Genomic DNA, 23,519 nt, shown 5'->3' with positions numbered 1-23,519 from the left:
CAGTTTTAACGGGTTATTTTATGCTCGATGGTTGTTGACATACGTTAAGTAACCAAATCTGATCTTTCCTCAAACCAATTTATCAGGCAAGAAAGAAAATAAAGCTGTTCTAGAGATTAGGATTAGACAGCTTCGTGTCAGTCAGAAAGCCAAATCCCTTTAAGGGCAATTTCAAGGCTCTTATATTGAAACAAGATAAAATGGGATTGTCTTAATTAAAAGCAACCTACAAAAGGTAACTGGCTGACTTGATTTGATTCCAGTTGATTTTTTTAAGGGAATCAGAAATCTACCGTTTCCAGACTGAGTCTGTCCAGGCAACATTGCAGGCCTTTTTTATACATTTCCTTAAGAGGCTGTTTGAAGGATTTTTCAAAATAAAATAGACCATGTAATGCGTGAGGTATAAAGTATTTCACAAAGACGGAGGACATTTGTAAAAACCAGTCTGAAGTATCTTTATTTTCTTTAAGTTGGCCCGTTTAACAATGAACTGAACTGACTTGCCTGTGTAGCAAACACTAAGTAGTTTTCTGAATGAGCCTCAACCTGGAAGTCAAAGGACCTCCTGCTGGGACCAGATCTCAGAATCTGTGGTCTTAAATGTGAGCGAGCCATTTTTTCTGCTGTGGATCCCCTTGGCTTCTCTAAAACCTGCCTGCCTGTCTCAGATCCACACAGTCGCACATCGATGTGTAAACCAAAACATATTTCTGAACATGTGTGATGAAAAATGATGGGCAGACAGAGCGGCTCAGACTAACGCCTGGAGCCCGCCTCTATTCTCAATGTCTTTAGCTTCTTTGAGGGTGACTGCTCGGACACGACCATTAGTTCAAAACAAATCGGAGACAATGAAAACTTATGGGTGGGGGGTGGGGGGCTAGAGGATTTAAACAGGCTTGTAGTCCAGCTTGGACTCCAGCTTCTTGGAGTCGGCCACCTTCCTCACAGCTTTCATGAAGTCTTCCTGGGTTACATACTCTCTGTCTGAGCGGATGGCGAACAGTCCTGAAAACAAAAACTTATGTCAGCAGAGAGATCAGCTGATGAAGAGGAGGAGCTGATGAAGAGACCGACCTGCTTCTGTGCACACGTTCCTTAGGTCAGCCCCGTTGAAACCATCTGACAGCTTAACAATTGCTTCATAGTCTGAAACCAGGCAGAGGAACGGGGCTTTTAATGAACAAATGGGGGAAATTAAACAGCATCAGTCGTGTGGCGTGCCGGCGGTCTCACCTATTTCTCCGTGCTTGGTGATGGGACTGGAGTGGATCTTCAGGATGTCCAAGCGGGCCTGCTCATTGGGGAGCTCGATGTCTGAGGAGAATCACACCCGAGGCGTTGATGTGAGCAGAGAAGACAAACGGGGGCAGAGAGAGGAAGAGGAGGTGGAGGAGCTGGAGGGGATCTTACGGATTTTGCGGTCCAGTCTTCCGGGCCGCAGCAGGGCCGGGTCCAGAGTGTCGGGTCTGTTTGTGGCCATGATCATCTTGACTCTGTGCAGCGTGTCAAAGCCGTCCATCTGGTTCAGCAGCTGACAGAACACACGACACAAATCAATGCCCGTCTGCTGAACAGCTGGGTTTTATCACCACGTTCACTCGACTCCTGCCGCTCTGCAGAAACTAGGTCCTGAAAAACGGTTTGTTTGGCTAAAATGGCATAGTTATAAGTAAAAGACCACTGGGAATGCTTTAAAAACAGTTTAAAAGATGATCAGAGTGGGACTGTAAGTGTCATCAACCTGGGAAACCAAAAGCATTCTCTTACCTCCATAAGGGTTCGCTGGATTTCTCTGTCAGCGGAGGTTCCCTCTGAAAACCGTCGGCCACCTTCACAAAACAACATCGTTCATGTCAATTTACTGTCATGTCATCGAACACTGGTGGACCTAGAGTATCTGGATGCCAGCTCATCAAAACAAAAATCAAACATTAAGAAAATATATATTAAAAAAAAAACAGTTTTATTGTGAAATCTAAGTCGATTCTTACTGCAGGAATGTTTTTTCTCCCCTTTTCCTGCTTGACCATCTAGTCTAAATTAAAATGGTGCAGCAGCTCCTGCTCAATAGAATACAATCCACGTCTGTTCTTAGTGCAGCTACACTTGGCAGCCATTCTGAGCAAACTCACAGCCACAGAGTACAATGTCCTTTAGGACTTGAATGACGGGATCCAAACAGGAAGTACCCGCCGGCTCCAAGAGGCCAAAATCCCATAGACTTTCATAGAGAAACAAACAGCTACTGCTCAGTCAGTCATTCTATTGGTCAGAAAAACTATTCCTGCTACGATGCAATTTTAACATGTTCTTGTAAATCCTTTGTTTTTTTGGTGCTTTTTTTTAACGTACGGTAGTTCAATTACTCATGTTATAAACTGACCAATCAGATGTCTTGATAAAAACATGTGGTCTCAGGTTTGAAGGGTTTCATTGACAGATTCTCCTGAGCTCGCTTTCAGTGGTAGGGATGTGGACTTTCAACAAGCTCACGTCTAATTAGCAAAAGAGTTGTTGCCATAGAAATGCTGACTCAGACCAACTTGGACCAATCACTGCTCACTGACAACGTGCCACTCCAACATTTGTTTAGCAAAATAACGGCAACTGATTTGACTTCATTTGGTTGGAGCTGGAAGCAAGCCATTTTCCATGAGTGACGTCACCCTCACTCAGTCAATGGTTTAGGCTGAAGCTTGTAGAATCTGAGATTAAGTTTGTTTCAAATTCTCTCCATGTGATCCCGTTTAATCTTTCTTTGACCTACTTAGTGCTTTTGCACATTGCTGCTGTCTGTGTGTTGTTGTAGTCCTTCACTGTAAGAGCTGCAGAACTCACCGATGGCGTCGATCTCATCCATGAAGATGATGCACGGCTGGTGGTCTCTGGCGTAATTGAACATCTCTCTGATGAGCCGGGCACTTTCCCCGATGTATTTGTCCACGATGGAGCTGGAAACCACCTGCAGCACACAGAGGGTCACCAAAACTGCCAGGCAGAGCAGGTTCACACCTGAAGGTGGCAGCAACACTCGCCTTTAGAAAGTTGCAGTCCAGCTGGCTGGCCACAGCCCGGGCCAGCAGAGTCTTCCCTGTGCCTGTTTCAAGAAGAAACATCAACAGTTGACGTACAGATGAAAAGCCTGCAGTCCAGAAACAGAACGTCTGCTTCATTGGATGAGTGACAAGAGGCTCACCTGGAGGTCCGTACAGCAGACAGCCTTTGGGAGGAATGATGCCCACCCTCTGGAAGAGCTCGGGGTTGGTCAGAGGAAGTTCAATCACCTGCCATGAACAGAAAACCCACCATGGTTCAGACTCAGCAGGAAGGATGTGTAAACAGACAGAGTGACATCCAAACTCCACAGCAAGTTATGCTACAAAAAATACATTACCCTACTCTTAACTTCATTAGTTTCAGGACATTTATGATTTTACTTTTAGGTAAATTTTAAAAATCTACAATTGTAAGTCCTGAATAACATGGTTAAAGAAAAAAAGGTTTATGAAATGGAGCAGGGAGCTTGTGACTCGCCTATGCAGCTTCTACGTCAGAGCTACAAGCTTTTCAAACGACATTCTTTGCTCTTGATTCACTATGATGTAATTAAAGACAAACTCAGAAATGCAATTTCAAGCTTCATTTTCTTAGTATATGACCTCTATCATTAATGCTCAGGTGTAGTCATGGAAACCCAGTCACGTCAGTCTAAATAGACGTACAGAAGCCGTTCTGATTGAGCGTGTTGCAGATTTTCTCTTTTCAGATTCTATTCTTTTTACATTATCTATTTTAATTTAAGACTTCAACAATTATTATTATGCAGCTGCTTCTGGTACTAATGCGGTTAACTTAGCTTTTTATGTTTTCTGTTTTGGACGTTTTCTGGCAACATTGGGACATTCAATTCTAAAAGTTCAGTTTTTGCATTAGCAGCATTAGTTTCTTTAGCTGATTTAGCCATTAGGACCCATAGCATGTTAGTTTTAACATCAGCAGTATTTTCCTTTTTTTATGTTTATATATTATCAGAAATAATTTCCCCATCAACATAGATTTTAATCTAAACTAGCATGTAGGCCAGGATTACCATTTGTTACAAATTCAGGATTAGAACTCAGCAAATACTGATCATTTTCCTTTATGTAATAAATTTAAATGACTATTTTAATGCTTCCCGTTTCAACTGAACAGCCTTAGCGCCTTTGCATTTTACACACAGTTTGGGGATAAAAAAGTTTTTTTTTAGTTTAAAAATGAATCTATTTGAGTTTTATAGAGTAAAATCGATCTGATTTGATCTCCTGATTGAGTTTGAACTCAGATTGACCTTTTTTATGGCATTTCTCTGGAAAAATGTGCTCCTCCAAAGCATCCGTTCAAAATCTGCCATCCAGAAAGACCTTTTTGTTCGGAATCCTTCAAAAACCGTTTGTACCTCTCTGAGCTCACGGATCTGTTCAGACAATCCTCCGATCTCCGAGTAGGAGACGCTGCCCGGGTCCTCGTGGGACATGTTGTAGACCAGAGGGTCCACCTCTCGGGGCAGGTACCTGTAGGACACCATGGAGATGTGGTCAGCTGACAGCACATGTGATGACTGACAAGCCCCAAAATGAACCAACTATTATTTAAATTCATACGATGAAATTCCCCCATCTGGAGGGCCCTCTGGAACATTACCTACCTCATGATGGTGAGTGTGGTCATGTCCAGAGCCACCCTGGTTCCAGGCTTCAGCTGCGATTTGTCCAACTGCAAAGAGACGCGGCGGATGAGCGCCAACGCTTAAGGGGACAGGAAGTGCGACGGCTCCCCCCCTCATCTTCAGAGATAAGGGGGGGGGACACACCGTGTTCGAAAGAGAGAGAATGTTCTGGATTAAACTCTGAACGGCAGATTTTTCTATGATGGTTGAATGTTTCTGATCATATTTAATCAAACTTTCAACAAATAATTAAAAAGGAAAATAAAAGGTTAAAATATTCAGATTTTACTTCAAACAAAGACGATTATTTTTCTGCAAGTTGAGACTTGTTTGGTCATCATTCATGACCAGATTTTTCAGGAGAATTTATAAATTCTAAAAGTCAAAAACCATTTTTTCTTAAATTACATTTTTAAAAGGAATCAGCACAAATCAAAAGGTGACTTTTTCAGCTCAAGCGGATCAGAAAAGCGAGTTTAAGGTGAGGTGAAACACAACAGAGCCTGTGAGCAGAAATCAATGATTCAAACGTCTTTGGAGGACGAAACGATACCTTTAAAACAACATGGGAATAAAATGTTCTAAAAAGCTTTAAGGACTGAAATGACCAGAACAGTTCAATGGAACAGGAACAGACTGACGTTAGAATCTGCAGCAGAATCATCAGGTGAAAATAGATCTGAGTCGGAACAGGAGCAGCCCCCACCTGCCTGCGACATCCAACCACATAGCGTGGGCCGTTGGTGGCCTTCACGATGACTGGAAGAAAGAGAGGAGGAAGGAATAAACGTCACAGATACAAACGTTAGATGAAGCTGATCTCAGGGGGAAAGCACAAACGTTTTCATTTGTCTGTTTTTGTCTGCTGTGATGCGGAAACCCAAAGTAAAGAACACAAAGCTTCAGGTTTCACACAACTGTCGTCAACAGAACACAAGCGAGAACGCCAAAGAAAACAAATCTTATCTCAGCAGGTTGACAAAGCTCCAACCTAAGGTATTCATACCCTCTTATTTGGAGCAAATATTCAATAAACTTACATTTTTCCTCTGTGAGCTGTTTCAGCACCTCTCCAACAATCTGTAAGAAGACGTCACAGACCAAAAAAAAAAAAAAAAAAAAATCAATACGCAGCCTTAAATAAACTTCAGTTTACCTGACATGCCTGAATGTAGTACAGTAAGCCTGGCATTTCCTATTGTCCCTTCAATGAGACTCCATGTGACTGAAAATATTGCATGTGCATACTAGATAGATCGTATGTGAAATTAGTAATGATTTCTAGAGGCAGAAACTGAATGCTACAGTTTTTGTCATTGATCCAATTAACCTTAATATCAAAGAATGCGTTTTGTGGCAATCCTTGATATCCATCTTGCAAGTACAACCCTAGGTTCTACTTAGCTGTATTTTTGATTTTATTATATCATAATTCCACAATGAACCCGACCCCCCCCCCCCCCAAAATAAAAGAAAAAAAGAAAAAACTCAATTCCAAGTTGTACAATTTTCCTTGATTCTTGATTATAAAACATGAGATCAAACCGGTTTACGTTTTATAACAAAAAGATTAAACATGTATAAATCTAAAAAGAAAGCAAAGACAAGGTCCAAACAATGAGGAAAAGGTATTGGGGGGGGGGGGGGGGGGGGGTTATTCAAGGGGTATCATCAAGATTTGTGATAAAGTTTATTTTAAAAGAACAATTTCATGGCTAAGAATTCTTTGAAACCATGTTAAATTTTGAATGGGAACAATGCTGATAGGAGGGGGGGGGTCTGTATCATTCCTGTATTATTGTAAACGGCTGATGTGATTGGCAGACTCACCGGTGAGTTCAGGGACCACGGGGGGGGGGGGGGGGGGGGGGGGGGGGGGGGTTATTTCTGGCTTCAAATGTTTTTCTATTAATTTTCACAGCTTTTCCAGTCATTCATTTAATATTGCTTCACCTTTCTTTTTTTACATTTCAGCTGTTAATAAAAAACAATTTCCACAATTTAATCTGTGACTTGCATAGAAAAAGGGGTAAAGTTCTGGTTCAAATAAATGCTAATGATTACAGTCAACCTGTAACTAAAACTATTTTTTTGGAAAGCACATTACAGGATATGGCTATAATGACAAAGTTAACCATGAATTTGAGTTTTCAAAATTACATTTTCAAAGAAAAGACTGATTTCATTATTCTTTTTTTTTTTACTTATAACTTTTGTGGATAAGCAAGAATGAAGCAGGTATATATGGCTGTAAAACGGTGACAGGTTGGGTTCTTACCTGGCCAACACTCTGCAAAGCCTTCAGGTCGTTCTCTGACTTCTCATATTGTTTTGTTTGGTCTCTGAGCTGCTCCCTCACTAACACAAAGGACAGTGTTTTTGTTATCGTTACAATTTTAAAGAATTAAAAAACACAACAGAAATAGACGCTGAAAACCGCTGGTAACCGTGTAGTCAATTTATTAAAGAAGAAATCGGTGTGGTTCTTCTGTGACTCTGCTCTCTGAGCGGTCTCACTGCAGATTTCCATAGCTTGAGTTTTGTATGTTAGCTGCTGGAGCTAGCATAGCACCAAAAAAACGTCCAATTTTGGGTGTAACAATCCCAGATTCAAAGTAGACTATATTAGTAAGACCCACAAGGGTCCCACTTAAATGGGATCCAGTCGCAAACTGGGTTCAAGGTGTGTTTACCCGGCTGAGGCCACAGACTGACATGCTAACTACATGACACAGCAGGAACATCAGAGAGACGCGGCTATCGATTATCGAAATGAAAACGCAAACAGTTCAAGCTAAATTGCTGTCTATTTTTCACCAAACTGATATAGACACGTTCTCACATTCTTTGAGCCGTCCGTCAACCTCCTTATGCTCCAAAAGTTTCTTTCTGTAATCTTGCAAAGCTTTTTCTCTTGTGTCCGCCATGACGCTGCCTGAATGAGGGGGGAGCGATACTTCTTTTATGGATCAGCGGCAACTGCTGGGCGCGCTACTGCCGCCTAGCGGTAAGATGTGTGCAATAACCACGTTCTCTCTTTTTAAAATGGTCAATTTTTCCATTAGGTCAAATAAACATAAGGAAAATCGATGTTTGGTAAAACACATTACTGTTAATAGGCATTTTTATTTAAATGTATTGGGGCAGTGGTTGGCGCTCTTGCCTCATAGCAAGAAGGCCCCCGATTCAAGTCCTGGCTGGGGGACCTGAAGAACCGGAACATCAATGGGGGACCTCTCTGTGTGGAGTTTCCATGTTCGCCACGTGCATGCGTGGGTTTTTTCTGGGGACTCCGGCTTCCTTCTACCGACCAAAAACATGCTTCATAGGTTAATTGGTTAATCTAAAGTGTCCATTGGAGTGAATGTGAGACTGCGTGGGTGTGTGATTCTCTACTTGTGTGACAGAGACTGGCGACCTGTCCAGGGTGTCCCCTGCCTTCGCCCACAAGCGGCCGGGATAGGCTCCAGCAGCTCCATGACCCCGAAAGGGAATAAACGGAAGAAGATGAATTAATGAATGTATTTAATTTAGAATAACGCTTTATTTATCCCACAAATGGAAAGTTGCCTTGTTGAAATAAAGTCAATACATTTTGATTTTATTTAATACATTTATATATTAAATAAGTAGCAGATCTGTGTTAGATATAAATTGAGAATTGCTACTTGAATGTAAAGAAAGTATTCAAGACATAAAGCATGTAAAAATAAGCATTGCCTGCAATACGCACGCTGACCACTGGGGACACTACCCTGAATTGTTGGGCGGGCCTCGTTTCCGTCACTGTGGTATCGACCAATCAGAGAGCTCCGTGTATCACGCAGCACCGCAGGTCAGAGTTCGGAGGTTGACAGGCAGGGTTATGGTGGAGGTGGTGATACATTGGCGGGGCTGAGGTGATTCGAACAGAAACAACCTAACACACAGAACCAGTTGGCCTATCGGAACCAGCCGAGGAGTGGAGCACCGTTTGCTGAAGTGGAACCAGCAGCTGTAGTGAAAGCGGGGAGCTGAGAGTCGCTCCAGTGCGGCGGAGCCACGCAAATCAATCTTCTCCCTGATTTCTCCAGAGTAGGAGCTGCACTCATGGCGCTGCTGTACGGCCTGCTTTGGCGGCTCCTGCTCGCTCTGCTTCGCGTCAAGAGAGCCCTCATGTCGTGGCTTCGAGGCCGCCTGCGGAACCGCGGCGGTAGCTTGTGGGAGCGGATGGCGGCGGCGCTCCTCCTGCCCGCGGCTCTGCCGACGGACTCTCAGAAGAAGCTGGAGCGGAGCCCCGTGAGCGGGAGCCGCGCTGACACTGGCAGCCGCCGCGCGCAGTGGCTGGCGGATGGCAAAGCTCTTGAGAAGTTGCCGGTGCACGTCGGGTTGATGGTAGCCGAGGAGGAGCCCAGCTTTACGGACATCGCAAACCTGGTGGTGTGGTGCATGGCCGTTGGTGTGTCCTACGTCAGCGTCTACGATCATCACGGTAATCTGTCCCCGATCAGTACACCTGCGGATGATGCACTGTCATGGCGCACCCCTTTTAAATTACTTACACACACTTTGGATGAATCAAAAAGTCCAGTCACGTGACCGCCTGTGGTTAACATTAGTTTATCCCCGGTAGAAAATGTAATACACGAAAGTTTAAGTGACATGCATAAGATGTTGGTAGTTTTGAACCGTAAAAGAGTACAAAATGTGTTTTGATCACAAGAATTAAGATGATCTGGGTCTGAGATCTGTTCCTCTGTGATTGGTTCAGATCCGTGATGATCTGACTGTGACATCAGACTCAGATCAGAGCGATCCAGTTTTTTCGGGCGCACACAACAAAAATTCATTATTAAACCAAACTTATTTTAGGTTTCAGCCAAATTTTATATTCACAAGAAAGATGGTCTAACTCCAAAATATAAACATTATTTTCAAACAGTATGCCACAATGAAACAGTTGGTCCTTTTTTAAAACAAAGCTTTATTGATTTATTTTATTTGGCTCTAAATCCTAACTGTTACTAAGGATCTGTTGAGAATCATTGGTTTCCATTATCCTGCAGCACTGGGGTCTACAACCTTCAACAAATCAAGAGCCTTTGGGTTGAAGTCTTACTTGATTTACTTGAAAAAGAAAACACTGATTTACTTTTGTTATTGTTACTATTGTAGAAAATATAAAAACTTATTTTTCTGTCAACCTGTTTTGGTTTGATACATACTTTCCTTCAGCTGTTTCTAAATGGGTTAAATAAAGTTTGACAGTTTGTGTTGCTTCTGAAGTGTTTATCAGTTTAAAAAAGTGCTATTTTTCTTTTTGGGGGGTTCTTCTATATCCAGATCCTAGCCTATGAAGTCAAACTGTTCTCTCGACATGCAGAAAGTCCGATTTTTGTCTCTGACGATACCTGAACTTTTCTCGTCTTTGTGTCCCTCAGGTATCTTCCAGAAAAACAACTCCCATCTGCAGGAGGAGATCATGAGGCAGCAACAGAACCTGCTGGGACTGGACGGGTCCAAATACAACGTGGAGGTTCTGAGTAACGGCGGTGACGAACACCAGCACTGTGGTGAGACCGCCCTGATCTCCTGAATCTCAGTTTTTCTTGACATTTCTTTCTCTGTAAAGATGGCTGAGATGCTCACCGTGTGGGGTGACTGTATCTCGTGTGTCAGTTGTGTCCTGCAGACCCACGGTGAAAGTCTTGTCTCCTGAAGACGGGAAGCACAGCATCGTTCAGGCGGCCAGGAAGCTCTGCCATGCAGTGGAGAACAAGGAGAGGAGCTCCAGAGACATTAATGTGTCCATGCTGGACGTCATGCTTAGAGGTACTCGGTCCTGCTTCAAATTAGAAGATATGATCACGGACGGAATGCGAAGTCGGCTTTGTAGACCCAGAAGGCCTCATTTAGCATGTTGGATGTTAAAGATTGGATGAGATGAGGACATTCTTTGGACAAGTTGAAAAAAATGAATCAGTTTTCCTAAAATAACAAAGAAGCTCAACTATAATTCAAAATAACATCAAAGTCAAAATGACGAATGAAACTTTGTCTTGTAGACATGTGAGATCAGATCAGAGATGAAATGAATCAAACTTCTCATGCTAACTGTAAGGCACGGCGGTGGAGGACTGATAATGCGGGCAAATTTAGCAGCTGTGAAGGGCAATCCGGTAAACCAGACATAGAAAGTAACATAGGTACCAAAGAAAAAGCCTCCTTCTTCTAAACCCTCTATAGTCTTCTTCAGGGTCCCAGGGAGGCTGGAGCCTATCCCAACCTCAAAAGGGTGAGGGCGGGTTCCACCCTGTTCGCCAAACCATTTCAGGACCACACAAAGCCACCAACACTCACATTCGCACCTAAAGGGGAATTTAGGGAAACACAACAGTTTGATCCACTCTCAGAAGTGCAGTGTGAAAGCTAATCCATCTAAATGAAGGTCACTGTTTAATGATCTTGTTGATCTGTTTGCCTTAAGCTCACTTCACTTCAGGTTTTTTTTTATGTCAACCTTGACTGGATGGAGTTGAAAACATGTCTCTTGTTTCAGAATCCAAAAACATTCCAGACCCAGAGCTGGTGGTGAAGTTTGGTCCGGTGAACAGCACGCTCGGCTTCCTGCCCTGGCACATCCGACTCACAGAGTTTGTGTAAGCCGCAGTCCCTCCGTCTCTTAAGACTGACTGTAGGTGGCGCTGCTCTGACTTTGTGTCCCGTGTTTTTTCAGCTCGGTGCCATCGCACAGAAACGTGTTGTACGAGGACTTGTATGGTGCCCTGCAGCGCTACGGAGTCTGCCAGCAGCGACTCGGACAGTGAGGAGACTTTTAGTTTTTTGTAGAGGAAGAGGAGTCTGGATAGACGTTGAGCCGTCCTTTATCTACCGTGTATCCACAACTGTTTGAGCCATGGTGACCAGTGAGTGTGGCCGGCGCAGGCTCCGCCTCTTGTTGTCCAATGGACTCCCCTCCTGGGATGTTTGGAGATCACTCAGTTAATCGGCGAGGTTGCTGACAACAGAGACCAGCTGTCATCCTCATGGCCTTCATCCGTCCATCTGCTGCTGACTTGGCAGAGCGTGAAGGTAGAGGAGGTGTGGCCATCCCCCTCCTCTTCTTCACAGCGGGACAAAGACTCAGACTCACCTGACTAGCAGATGACGTGTGTTTGGTGTGTAAATAAGACTGACTGTTGTGTTGACCTGTTGTTTGGTTTCTGCTGGAGGGATTTTTTGAAATAAAGAGAAGTGCCACACGTCCCCATCTCCAAATGTCACATGACTCCTGGTCACATGACGCTACTTTCTGCTGAAAGTCGAGGGCAGGTCTCTTACTTCCAGATGGAAGCTTATTTAAATATGAACTTGAGTAAGGGTCGGTTAATCAAGGTGACTTAATCCTTTAACACTGGAGCTTAAGCTTCAGTGTTTAAATTATTTTAACTACCATTACTCTTTAACTTTTTATGCAATAAAATTAATTCCACCAAATTCTGAAGCGGAGAAAAGTGCCTTTGCTGTGATGTCAGCTCATTGGGACAAAATCTAGGAATTCAAACTGAACAAAAACACTCACCCCGACCATTTCTGATTTTATTCTGATAATTATAAAAAAAACCAGATACATTAAAACAGTTTTAATACATTTTCTGGTAAATTTGACAAAGTGCCTGACCGATAAAGGTTCCTAAAAATGGCCTGACAGCACATTTCCTGTCAGGTTTATGCAAATAAAGCTAAGACATCATTCATACTTAAAAATAAAGTTTCCTCTAATATAATTTCCCCAAGAGTCTAACCGGTAAAAAAAAAATTACGTTGTCTTAAATGACATTTAAGGTCAATTTCCTAGATTGTCTTTCATCAGGTGACTTCAGCTGAGTTCTTCTGTTGTAGGTAGGGACCTCTAACCTTATTGGCTCTCTTGGATCAACAGAGGTAAATATAGTAAAAATAATTACAATTTTGCACTGGAGAAAATTAAAAAAGGTGCTAAGTAAGTAGCACATGGGTTTACTTCTGAAATGACTGAAGTCAAATCTTCTCGATTTAGGACTAATGGCGCTCGCGTTAGAATTATATGAAATGTGCATAAAAAAAACAAGAACATTTAGCAACAAAAGCAAAAGAAGAAAAAAGATTTAAGGATTAAGACTTGTAGTATGAACATAATCCAACTTACATTTTTGGTTAACATGCAAAAAAAACAACGCAGGCAGTTGGGTCATATACAATAAAAATAATATTTGTTATGCATAGACATTATAAAAAGCACTTTTTAAATAAAGTAAAAACAATAAAAAAAGAAACATTTTAAAATTAAGACAAAACAATGAAAATGCAGAAAAATCCCTTTTGACACATCAGGTTAAGGAGGAGCATAATCATAAATTAAAAGACACTGGGAACGCTTTCAAAATAGCTCAAAAGATGATCGGAGTGGGACTTTAAGGAATGGAGATGAAGGATGGATGGTTGTGAGTGAGGAGAATAAACGGGAAGTCTAGCTGTCTGAAGAGGGAAGGATGGAAAAGCTTCATACTTGTAAATGACAGCAGACAAAGCGTTGGAATAACGCATCGTTTCATTGGACGGATTTGAATACATTTGGTAAATGGCATATACTAGTTTAGTGCTATTCTAGCTTCCTAAAAGCCCAAAGCACACTTCAACACATGGATGGGCAAGGCAGGAATCAAACCTGTAGTATTCCGATCAGAGGTCGACCACTGCACCAAGGCCGCCCATTTTAGTATATAGACAGTTGTTGGAACACACCCAACAAACCCATTCAGAGCTGAAGATTCAACTGTTGCATGTCATTTAAAAATACTGCACTCTCATTCAGAACAAGTTTGGTTTGAAATGTAAAATTTTACTTCTGGTTTATCTACTTCAGATTTTAATTCTAACCACAAAGATGAAGATCCTTTTTGATTCAGACTGTGCCTGTTTGTATACGTAGACTAACTTTCTGGTTACTTGGTGAACTGGCAGGGTTCCTGTTGTTTTGGATTTGAAACTTGCCTCCACAACAAAGTCAAGAGGCCGCCTTTCGGTAAGAACTAATAAAACGTTGCCCGACCGAGGATCCACACGCTGGGATGAACAAAGAATAACTTTGGGTGGACTTGTGTGCACCGTCACACAAAAGTTTGGACCGGCCAAACCAAAGAATGTGCATTCCACCACACACAATCAAATTCTGTTGATCAATCAAAACTTGTTTTTTTGTATCATTAGTATAATTTTTTGGAGGTGGCGAAGCAGTTTAAGCTGCCTGTGCAAAGAAAAGAATACGACAAAAAGTAACAGCCCTTCTGAGGTGTTGGTTATAAATGGACAGAGTTATTGCTGTAAAGATGGAAGTCAGCCAAGAGGCAATATCTTTAGAAAAAAAAAGTGCTGTCGAAAAAGCTTATTAGACCTCAAACACCAGAGGAAGAACACATTTGTTTGTGTTTGATTTAAAACTATTAATTCCTTTTTACCAGTTTAGTTTGATAAAGACAAACTAAACAAGACTTCTGGAAACTAAAGTAGAAAGGGTAAAGTGAGCAGATTTGGGTTTGGAGAGCTAGTTGTCATCTGCATAAAAGTGGACCTGAATATTTAGTTTTCTAAACATTTGAGCACAAGAAAAAAGATTAACAGATCCCACCAGAAACAGAAATTGTGACAGGATCTGAACAGACTGAGTTCAGCCAGGAAGAGATGATTTTAACAGTGGAAGGGAGCTTCATGGTCCACCAAGACATCAGGAAAATCTCTCAGAAAGTTGCGCTGTGTCTACAAGGAATATCATATGAGTCCGCATTCTGTGAGGTCTGAGGATTTCCATCACTTTAATCTATTGTTTGGTCACATATCAGTGTGGTGGGGGTCTCCCATTACCCAAGAAATGATCACAGCGCTCAGAGATGTTTCTTCTCAGCTCATCAATGCCTTTCCTTAGTCGGCAGACTTCAAGCAGTTTCACACTCAACTCCTCTTCCTCCTCCACTCTGCAGTCAATCTCCTCAGCTGAAAAACAGAACGGCAGGTTATAGCGTGACACCCAGGTAACCCCTGAGTACATGTTTGGATTTCAACAGGACTTTATGAATATGTGTCAGTCAATGTTGAAATATCCACAACCTGCAATCGAAGACTCTGTCATCAACCCACAAGGTCTTCAACCCTGGGTTTCAACTGCACATTAAACACTGCTGTTCTTTAAAATGTTGCTTAAAGTATAAAGATGATTCTGAACTGTATATTTACATGTACTTACACTTTATGCCAAGAAGTAAAGAAAGGTTGGGCTCTTCGCCCTGAGCTCTCTGAACCAATATGTTGCAAAGAGCCTGGAGGTCCAGTAGACACAAAGACATCTCTTTCAACAATCGGTCCACTTCAGACTTGCCCAGACCAGATAGCACAAACAGAGATGGGTCTTCTATTTGGTTCTGGAATCAAGACACACACACACAATATAATTTCAATTCACATGAAAATGGAAAAAGCTGAACTTTGTTCTCTGTAGCAGATCATGTAAGGGAGCTGAGACCTGCAGGACGGCTCTGGACGAAGGAGCTCGGCTGTCTTCTTCTTCCTCTGGTTGGTGTGACTGGTGTTGATGGGAAATGCCTTGTTTCTCTTGCAGCCTGGCTCTGGCAGCCTGAGCGATAACAGAGTGGTGATGAACTTAACCTGCTTTAACGGAACTCTTAGAGTAGAGTTATTGAATATACAGACCTTTATTATCCTCATTAAGCTTTACTGGATCAAGTCTACATGTCAGAATGTGGATTCTTCAGAACCAAACAGGAAGTGAGTGCTGCTTCTTTCATACTGACATGGTTTGTTCTTCATGCTTGGTATGTTCTTTAATATTTAGTCAGCTTTAAGTACTAGTATAAATAAACTAACATTACCATTTGCGAATCTGTGTTTTAATCCAGGACAATGAACCATGTGGAGGCTTGCCCGGGCTTATACTCTCCTCTAAAAATTGATAGATCGCACTCCCTCTTCTCATGATGAGTTTGGGATGTCATGGAGGTCCATAACCACCAAAACACAAAATATTGTTGACAAACTTGTGCTATAAGAAAACATGCCGTCTTTTAAATTATTTAGGTTTTCAGCTATAAGCCAGACCAGGCATCTTCAGCCCTGTTCCGTGTCAGCTACTGCCCTGCTTGTTTTGCAGCTAACCCTGCTTCAACAATTGCTGATTAGCTGGATTGAGCCCAGTTTCTGATTGACTGAATCCACCTGATCCAGGTTGACAAGCAATTACTGAAGCAAGGTCATCTAAGAAGGTGAACAGGATTGGAGACCCCTGAGCTAGACCTTCCTAAAATTTAAACACAGTAAAATCATGTCTGCTAAAAGAAACGAACACAGTAAAAGCCAAATATGACCCAAGCCGGCAAGAAAGGTGACGTAATGAGAATATTTGACAGACCAGACAGACATGCATGTCAGTGATTGTGTCTTTAAAATATAGTAACTATAATAGTGTGAAGGTAAAATATGTTGTTACAACTTTGAAGGTAGCTTTTCCAGCTAAATTGACTCAGTTTTACAAATTCGCTTGATGTAAAAGTACATACCTATGAAAAGGATGTTAGTTGCTTTCTTGATGCAGTTACAACAGGCGTTATTTATGGTTACCAGGTTATTCTGTCAGCTTCATGTCAGCAGTGACTGAACCTGTTTTTGTGTTGTAAGAATCTGTATGTGCATGTTGAGAGGGGATAACTTTACCATGAGCAGTAGGCTCAGTCTATCGATCTCTTCCTTCTGATGCCTAAAAATCTGTTGAAAGCAGAAGGAAGTGTTAGCTTGAGACTTCATTCCTGCGTGTGCGAGGCAGCCGAACACTGAGGATGTTACCTGGCTGCTGTGATTCCGCTGCTGCAGGAGATGAGAGTTCTCCCCCTCCAACTGCTTTAGGTCCTGCACGGGCAACCTAACTCCATCACTGAAGCACTGCTGCACCTTAGCCTGCAGGCTGCAAGTGATCAGAGAAACATCTTACACCAAGACAAAGACCAGAACATGTGGGACTCATTGATCAGTGGAACAGGAGTTCTGGAAAGCTCTATAAAGTGAATTTTAATAAATGAGTATCAGTGGGGCCTCCAGAAAAAAGAAAACAAATTCAAATACACCCATATAAATATATATATTGCACAATTAAGGTCCCTTCCTCTTTTTCTTTCAATACTAAAGACCTACACAGAGAAGATTCTAGCAACAAAGAGACTGGAGAGGAAATCAGAGTCAAAACAAGAGTAGCAACTAAGTTAATTGATGCAGTTTACTTTTTTATTTAATATACTGTATACATTTTTAGTTTGTAAAAGACTTGATGCCCTAAGACTCAGAGCTGCACGCATTTTTCTATGGCTTTTGAGAAACTGAATGCATCTTCATAGCTACTGCCCCCCATCAGTGGAGGTTGGAATTCTGGGTACCTATAGAGATCTCCCCTAAATAGATGACATTGGTGGGCACATCAGTCATTATGTATTGGTTTACTCATAATAAAATAATTGATTAGAAAAGATACAGGGGTGGCCCATGACCCCTCTTCCACCCACTGAGGGTCGCACTGAGGGAGGGGGTGTGGTCCACTGTTGATTGACAGGTCTCCAAACAGCTTTTGCTGACTTTAGGACACACCTGAGTACAGATGCCATCAGCTCCTCCTCTCTCTTGGCCTGTGACTCGATCATGGCGTCCTTCTCCTTCATCAATGACTGCCGTTCTTCCAGGTTCTTCTGGAGCTTTGAAATGGTTTTCTGCAGATCCTGGGCTTTCCGGTGCAGATCTTCCTGCTGAGCGCGCAGATGAAGAAGACACACTGGGAATGTCACACAGCCAACAGGCAGACTACAAAGCATCACAACTGTCTTTCTACATTAGGTGAGGAGTTTGGAGGCTGCAAACCAAATCCTACAAGATTAAAGATCTACTCCGATGAAAATGGTGCTCTTGACATGTTCTTGTGGCATTTTTCTCATGATGGAGGACATAAAGAAAATTGAGCTTGAATGTTCATTTTCTGACTATTTCTTAATTCAAAGAGCGGAAAAAACGGCTGGATAGCTCCAACACTGTTCGCCATATTTGTTACACCGGTATTGTTAAGTTGGGGGTGTGAAAGGCTGTAAGCCAGCAGGAGAGCCCGTAAACAGATAGCTCAGTTATGGGCGATGGGAAGAGGGGATGTGGTTGCTGCGCGCCAACAGTCCCGCTCACAACTCAGGGGCTAACTTCTAATGGACTCCTGGTGCTCTGCAAAAACTATGTCCTAGAAAACAATCTGGATTTGGATTAAAAACAGTAGAATCATAATTAAAAGGCCACTGGGAACGCCTTTAAAATACCAGACCCTTGGTTTCTTATTTATTGAGGAGCCCAAATATGTGATTACATTTAGTGACAGTCAATGTCTTAAGACATGAATTCCCACTTGTCTCAATAGGTGGTCTATTAAGACCCCTACTTGACCTCTATCGTTCCTTCAATTCACCAAAGAACAGCCGGTTGTCAGGTGTCTCAGGTGTCTCTTTCCTGAGGTACCTGTTGGGCCCGCTCATGAACCTGCTCCACAGTGGGCAGCTCAGACAGGTATCTCTCCAGCGTCTCAATGCGTTGCTGCTTCTCTCGGTTCTGCTCACTCTCCCTCTGACACTTCTTCTTCAGGCTGCAGATGTAGCGATCCCTTGTCTTCACCTGTGGGTCGCACAAAGCTGTCAGCTGTCTGTCGGGTGCTCTTCCACATCGGTGACTTCTGTCAGGTTCCCACCTTCTCCTCCAGTTTTTTCATGTCTTCAGTGTATTTTTGGGTGACCTGTTTGAAGAACTTGTTCAAGTGGAGAACTTCAAGTTCTGCCAACGCCAGTTTCCCTCCAACTTCTTCATGGCAGCACAACCAATCAGTCGGCTGCTTGCAGAGTGTCCTGGCTGGTGACTTCTAAAGGACAGCAGAGACTCAGTTGGATCTTTTCAATGTAAAAACTTACCGGTAAATAACAATGCATCTTACCTCTGGGTTTCGGCTCAGGGGGTCGTCTGTCCAGCCTCTGTGGTTCTGAAGGAGCTGCTGAGCTCTCAGCTCATTTTCTCTGATCTGGATGTGCAGCTGCAGGATCTGCTGCTTCTGCCTGAAATGCATAACGAACATCAAAAGGGAAAATTGACAAACGCAAATGGGTAAACGGAAGACTCAAACCTGAGGATCTCCAGCTCTCTTTGCCGCAGCAGCTCTTCTTTCACCTTCATCAGAGTGTGGACAGGAAGTGGGGTCTCCATCAACGTCTGCTGACACACAAAAGCGTCAAGCAAAGAAAGACCTAAACAACCAAAGATCTGCTCAGCAGCTAACGAACCCAATTTGTTGGATATAGAATTTAGCCAAAAGTTGGATTTTCAGTTGAGAATAACAGCAAGAACTCCAAATGTAGGATGATCCCACCAACCCTTTTGTCTCTTTTCTAGTGTGTTCACCTCAAAATTTTTGGTATCAATGTTTATCAATATGTTATTGGGAAAAAAAACAATGTTTTCCGAATTTCTGCTAGAAAAAAAGAAATCAAATTGGGTCAGACAAAGAATAAAGAACTGTTTCCGCCTTCACTTCTTGCTGTCTACTGTGTTTTTCCTCATCTTTCTACATTTCACATCATACCTGTGATCATCCCCATTACCTGGTTGAGTCTTTGTTGCCACGGTGATAGCTCATCTGTGTCTGAGCCAGGCTCTGACTTGGGCCTGTACTCCATCTGCTCCGCTAGCCACATCTGGGTTCGAACAGCCGGCTGGATTGGGGAAGTTCTCTCCCCCTTCTGGGCCAGAGAACGTTCTACTGAGCTCAGTCCAAACCCTTGTCCTCCTCCACCAACCATGTTTGGCTCAGGTAATGGAGAGTACTTCATGTCCAGACGACTCTGTTTTAGTGGAGAGGAGTGAGCTGAGGATGGGAACCGGTCCATGTCCAGACCCATAGATCTACTGCTGTGTTGGTACCAGGAAGCAGGGCTGGCACTGGGGGAGCGCTGCAATGTAGTGCTGCACGTTGAGATGGAAGACAGCGGCAGGTATAGGTCCATACTGGTGCTCCTACATGCCTTCCTGGACCCGTACTGTAGTCCTCGGTCCAGAGAGCCTTGAGCATCCGGGCTGTACTGGAAGCTTGATGTTCTGGTGGGGTTCTTCTCAGATCCTGATGACAGCTTTGTAAAAGAGGACCACCTCCTGATAGGCTGGGGGTCCTGCAGGTCCAGAGAACTGGGTGCCCCTATCTGAGAAGTCCTGGGTTTTGCAGAGTACCAGGACTGGCTCCAGCGTCCAACACTGTGTGGTGAAGCTGGGGTTCTGCAACCACTACCAGGTGAAAAGGAGGAGGACGGAGTAATGGCGACGACTGGGACACTGTCGTCATCCCGGCTAGAGTGAGGATGCAAAGACAGCTGGAGGGACGGGGGGGTGGTACCAGAACCAGAGTCGTCTGTGAAACAAATGGTTGGAAAAATATCACCATTAAAACAACACCAAAACCAAAAACGTTAACAATTTTCACAACACTGTACTTTTTCAGGATGTACTGATGTCATCAGCATAGCGATGAATGTTCTTGACTATGTCAATTGAAAATTTTTGTAGGGGGAAAAGAGCTGGTGATGGACATTACTTCTTGAATGGCAACGAAAGAAGTTGGACACAGCTAGGTAGATAGATCAGGCAGCCATCTGCTGGTTGGTTCGTCTGGGTTCACAGTCGTGCTATTGACCAATGCACCTTACTTTGCCCTCAAGGGCTTTTGATAAAAGCATGTGTTAATGCCATTTGATATACTGTTATACTGGAGATAAAAAAAATTGAATTTCCCCAACGCAATCACATGCTAACTTCCTATTTGTTCTCTTTGGGTTTTTTCAGGATCTCTTCATCAAAGGCGGAGATCTGTGATCCACAATGCAGTAGTAAAACCATCAGAATGATTAAAAGAGGTCCTACCTTCCAAACTATCCGAGCACAGAGTACCAATACCAGTGTCGCCACTGTCAGACACTGCACTTCGTCTACGCCCGCCGTACATCCCACTACCACCGGGCCAGGCCGGGTCAGGTCCAAAACCCCAACCTGGGGAGCCTAGAAAGGAGGGGAAAAAATGAGACGTAGAAAAACACAAAGGTTTGAGGGCAGATTGTGACTGTTTGCGCTCTGTTCTAGCTCTGTTAAGTTCAATATAGTGTTGCTACTGTAGGGGTGATGAAAAGCAGAATCTTTTGGTCCAAACAGAGACACTCCCTGTAATTTAAAGACTTACTCCAATCATCTTTTGCTCTATTTTCAAAGCGTTTCCAGTCATCAATTATTTATGATTAGACTGTTTTTAGCCAAAATCAATAAACTTGTGCTGTTTTCTAGGACATCATTTTCTCTTAAAGTTTATTAGTTCTCCGAGTTGGAGCAACCCAACTTATTTCCAGTGTTCTTTTTGATGGTCAACCCCCCCCCAACCATTTGTTTCACTGAGAGCTCTCTGTTTACACGCTCTCCCGCTGTGACAATAAACCAACCCGGTTGCAAAAAAAACTAACCTGGCAGTCTTTAGACTTTACGGAAATGACATGAAACAAAAGGTCGGTGGCGTTCTAGCTCCTCCCACAGTCACCGTAAATCTAATTTATGCAGTTTGCAGAATTGATTGTTTTTGTTCTGATTCATTAAAAAATTTTAATAAAAAATTATTCTTGTTTAATAATAATAATAATAATAATTATTATATTATTATTATAATATTATTATTATGTTTTGAGGTGAAGCTCTATGTTCGCTCCGTTCAGAACCGGAACACGAAGCCAAAGTCCTTAAATCTTAAGCCCAGCTGAGCAGCAGAACTTCTGCTGAAGCCTCACGAACCGAATCCTAACCCACCTGTTTTATCGGACTCGTCTTGATTTCTTCCCCACATGCTAAATACCGGGGATCCGTCAGAACCGGATCAGCACCGGGCTGCTGGATCCGGCCAAAGACGAGCCGCTGGAGACCTGGACCGACTTCATCTGCCTACAGTTAACTTCCGGTTCCACCACGTGACCCGGAGCTTCAACCTGCAGAGGCGCCTCTAGAAATTTGTAATGGGGGGGCAGAGGGGTACCAAAAAAATGCCAGGGGCGCCCCCATGTGGTCCATCTGAAGTCTTCATGTTTAGCCAACATTTTGAATCTGTAAAATAAATCACAGCCCTTTCTGAAAAACAGAGCTTTGACAACTATTTTCAGACAGGACTGTGATTCATTTGAGCTTTTCCAGGATTTAAGCGGAATAACACGGAGAAGAATTGCAGACTTTGTGCACTCCCTTCTTGTAGATCCTCTTAGCATTCTGTCGTTTTTTGCTGTGGGAGCTTGGAAAGGTTTATACATTTAAGAAAATTATTTTCAGTGGGTTATGCCTTCACTTTGACTGTCATCTATGCGCTTTTGGAACTATTTTATTCTCCTGTTGTGTTTCAGCAAAAATATCTACTAAGTCTTCAAGAGTTAGGTCCTTTCTTTATATATGACACTTAAAAGGCCCGTACACACCGGGACGAATTTCGCGCGCGATTTTCGCCGACGTTTAACGCGTCGTGACTAAACACATCGCACCAATGTTAGTGTGCACACCGACGCGAAAAAACGCCACGCGTCAAAGCGTCAAAAAAATAAAACGCCTCGGTTCGTTTTTTTTTTCGACGCATCGCGTCGAAATCTATTCGACCAATGAGAACGGCGCTTTTGCACACGTGTCTGGAGCCTCTGAAGTTACAGTAAAACACAACTTGGGGGCGCTCAAACACAAAACTGCCTTGCTGGGCACACATACCAGCGAAGACGATAGACGCCAAGTAGCGTCTACACTGCCGCGAAGAAATAATGACGGACATTCTAAAATATCCCCGGACCAAATATTCATGTTTTCTTTGTTTGATCTGACAAGCGCTTAAAAACTTGCTCTCTTCTTCTGAGCGAAAAGCGACTTTAAGAAGCGTAAAGTTGCGCAGCGCCACCTTGTGTACAGGAGTATTTCTGTTTTACATCAAGCGCCATCTAACGTCAGGAAATGAAATTGCATGTTCGCTCGGCTCATCGTCAGCGAAAATCGCCTGGGTGTGAACACAAAAAACGTGGCGAAAAACGCTGGCGAATAACGCCTGGCGAATGTTCGTCCCGGTGTGTACGGGCCTAAAGTCTTGCTCTGATCATCTTTTGATTCACTTTCAAAGTATTCCCAGAATTCTTTTGATTATGAATATGTAGATTTGAACAAAAATAAAAAACAATGATTTTTTTGGAACATAGTTTCTGCAGAGCAGCAGTAGTTCATTAGAAGTCTCAACCACAACTAAGAGGACTTCCCACCCACAACTAAAAAGTCCTCTTAGTTGTGGGTGGGACCGTTGGTATGCACAACAATTTGAATAAAGAAATACTCAGAAATGCATGTTTGAGCTTAATTTTCTTTATATATCTTCTTTATCATCAGATATATGCCACAATAACATGTCAAAACACCGAAAATAGTTTTCATTGGAGTGGATCTTAAAGATTTGCAATATAGACACTTAAAAAGAGTTCAAAGCAGACATAAATAAGCTCAAAACGTTATGAAAAATAATTGTTTGGAAATTGACATAATAACGGAAGTTAATTTAATTCAATAAATAACACAGAAATAAAAAAATCTATAAAATAGATCTAAAAAAATCAGTTGAATCCCATAGATCTTTATATGTATTTTGGGGTTTCAGATTTATTGTAGTTGTACTTCCAAA

The 23,519-nt window shown here is 42.7% G+C and overlaps 3 protein-coding genes across 4 annotated transcripts; 1 reads left to right on the top strand and 2 right to left on the bottom strand.

The window, feature by feature from the left end:
- Positions 1 to 433: 433 nt before the first annotated feature.
- On the bottom strand, positions 434 to 7,941 carry psmc6 (proteasome 26S subunit, ATPase 6). Its single transcript, XM_023953327.2, has 14 exons — positions 7,557 to 7,941; positions 6,993 to 7,072; positions 5,755 to 5,794; positions 5,421 to 5,473; positions 4,694 to 4,761; positions 4,445 to 4,559; positions 3,203 to 3,290; positions 3,042 to 3,103; positions 2,845 to 2,968; positions 1,774 to 1,835; positions 1,417 to 1,537; positions 1,240 to 1,320; positions 1,081 to 1,152; positions 434 to 1,011 (listed from the first exon to the last, which is right to left on the bottom strand). The coding sequence occupies exons 1-14, from the start codon at positions 7,639 to 7,641 to the stop codon at positions 893 to 895; spliced, it is 1,170 nt and encodes a 389-aa protein (XP_023809095.1). The 5' UTR covers positions 7,642 to 7,941; the 3' UTR covers positions 434 to 892.
- Positions 7,942 to 8,530: 589 nt separating this feature from the next.
- Positions 8,531 to 11,958, top strand: nus1 (NUS1 dehydrodolichyl diphosphate synthase subunit). The gene is made up of 5 exons (XM_004083533.5): positions 8,531 to 9,185; positions 10,135 to 10,266; positions 10,373 to 10,525; positions 11,253 to 11,352; positions 11,430 to 11,958. Exons 1-5 carry the CDS (start codon positions 8,804 to 8,806, stop codon positions 11,518 to 11,520), a joined length of 858 nt encoding a protein of 285 aa, XP_004083581.1. The 5' UTR covers positions 8,531 to 8,803; the 3' UTR covers positions 11,521 to 11,958.
- Positions 11,959 to 12,278: 320 nt separating this feature from the next.
- On the bottom strand, positions 12,279 to 21,814 carry cep85l (centrosomal protein 85L). Of its 2 annotated transcripts, none has more exons than XM_004083624.4 (13): positions 21,638 to 21,814; positions 20,714 to 20,848; positions 19,405 to 20,204; positions 18,930 to 19,015; positions 18,744 to 18,861; positions 18,504 to 18,671; positions 18,278 to 18,430; positions 17,375 to 17,529; positions 16,583 to 16,700; positions 16,454 to 16,504; positions 15,249 to 15,359; positions 14,973 to 15,147; positions 12,279 to 14,722 (listed from the first exon to the last, which is right to left on the bottom strand). In XM_004083624.4, exons 1-13 carry the CDS (start codon positions 21,672 to 21,674, stop codon positions 14,568 to 14,570), a joined length of 2,262 nt encoding a protein of 753 aa, XP_004083672.1. In that variant the 5' UTR covers positions 21,675 to 21,814; the 3' UTR covers positions 12,279 to 14,567. The 2 variants fall into 2 exon arrangements, with proteins under 2 accessions (XP_004083672.1, XP_011489974.1); XM_011491672.3 differs by having other exon boundaries at positions 17,375 to 17,526.
- Positions 21,815 to 23,519: the final 1,705 nt, after the last annotated feature.

Source organism: Oryzias latipes, chromosome 24 (assembly GCF_053564925.1).
Source record: "Oryzias latipes strain Hd-rR chromosome 24, Olatipes_Hd-rR_3.1".
NCBI lineage: Eukaryota > Metazoa > Chordata > Actinopteri > Beloniformes > Adrianichthyidae > Oryzias > Oryzias latipes.
Note: the sequence above shows the minus strand (reverse complement) of the source record. Positions and strands in the feature narration are given on the sequence as shown.

Excerpts from the sequence above, each read along its gene's own strand:
- psmc6 (XM_023953327.2), bottom strand. The coding sequence starts at position 7,641 with ATGGCGGACACAAGAGAAAAAGCTTTGCAAGATTACAGAAAGAAACTT. Across the intron at positions 5,474-5,754 it reads ACAGCTCACAGAGGAAAAAT|TCATCGTGAAGGCCACCAAC; the intron begins GTAAGTTTATTG and ends TCTTTCTTCCAG. Across the intron at positions 4,560-4,693 it reads ACCACACTCACCATCATGAG|GTACCTGCCCCGAGAGGTGG; the intron begins GTAGGTAATGTT and ends GGTGTCCTACAG.
- nus1 (XM_004083533.5), top strand. The coding sequence starts at position 8,804 with ATGGCGCTGCTGTACGGCCTGCTTTGGCGGCTCCTGCTCGCTCTGCTT. Across the intron at positions 10,267-10,372 it reads TGACGAACACCAGCACTGTG|TTGTGTCCTGCAGACCCACG; the intron begins GTGAGACCGCCC and ends CTCGTGTGTCAG. Across the intron at positions 11,353-11,429 it reads ATCCGACTCACAGAGTTTGT|CTCGGTGCCATCGCACAGAA; the intron begins GTAAGCCGCAGT and ends GTGTTTTTTCAG.
- cep85l (XM_004083624.4), bottom strand. The coding sequence starts at position 21,674 with ATGTGGGGAAGAAATCAAGACGAGTCCGATAAAACAG. Across the intron at positions 20,849-21,637 it reads AGACGAGTCCGATAAAACAG|GCTCCCCAGGTTGGGGTTTT; the intron begins GTGGGTTAGGAT and ends CCTCCTTTCTAG. Across the intron at positions 16,505-16,582 it reads AGCGGAATCACAGCAGCCAG|ATTTTTAGGCATCAGAAGGA; the intron begins GTAACATCCTCA and ends TGCTTTCAACAG.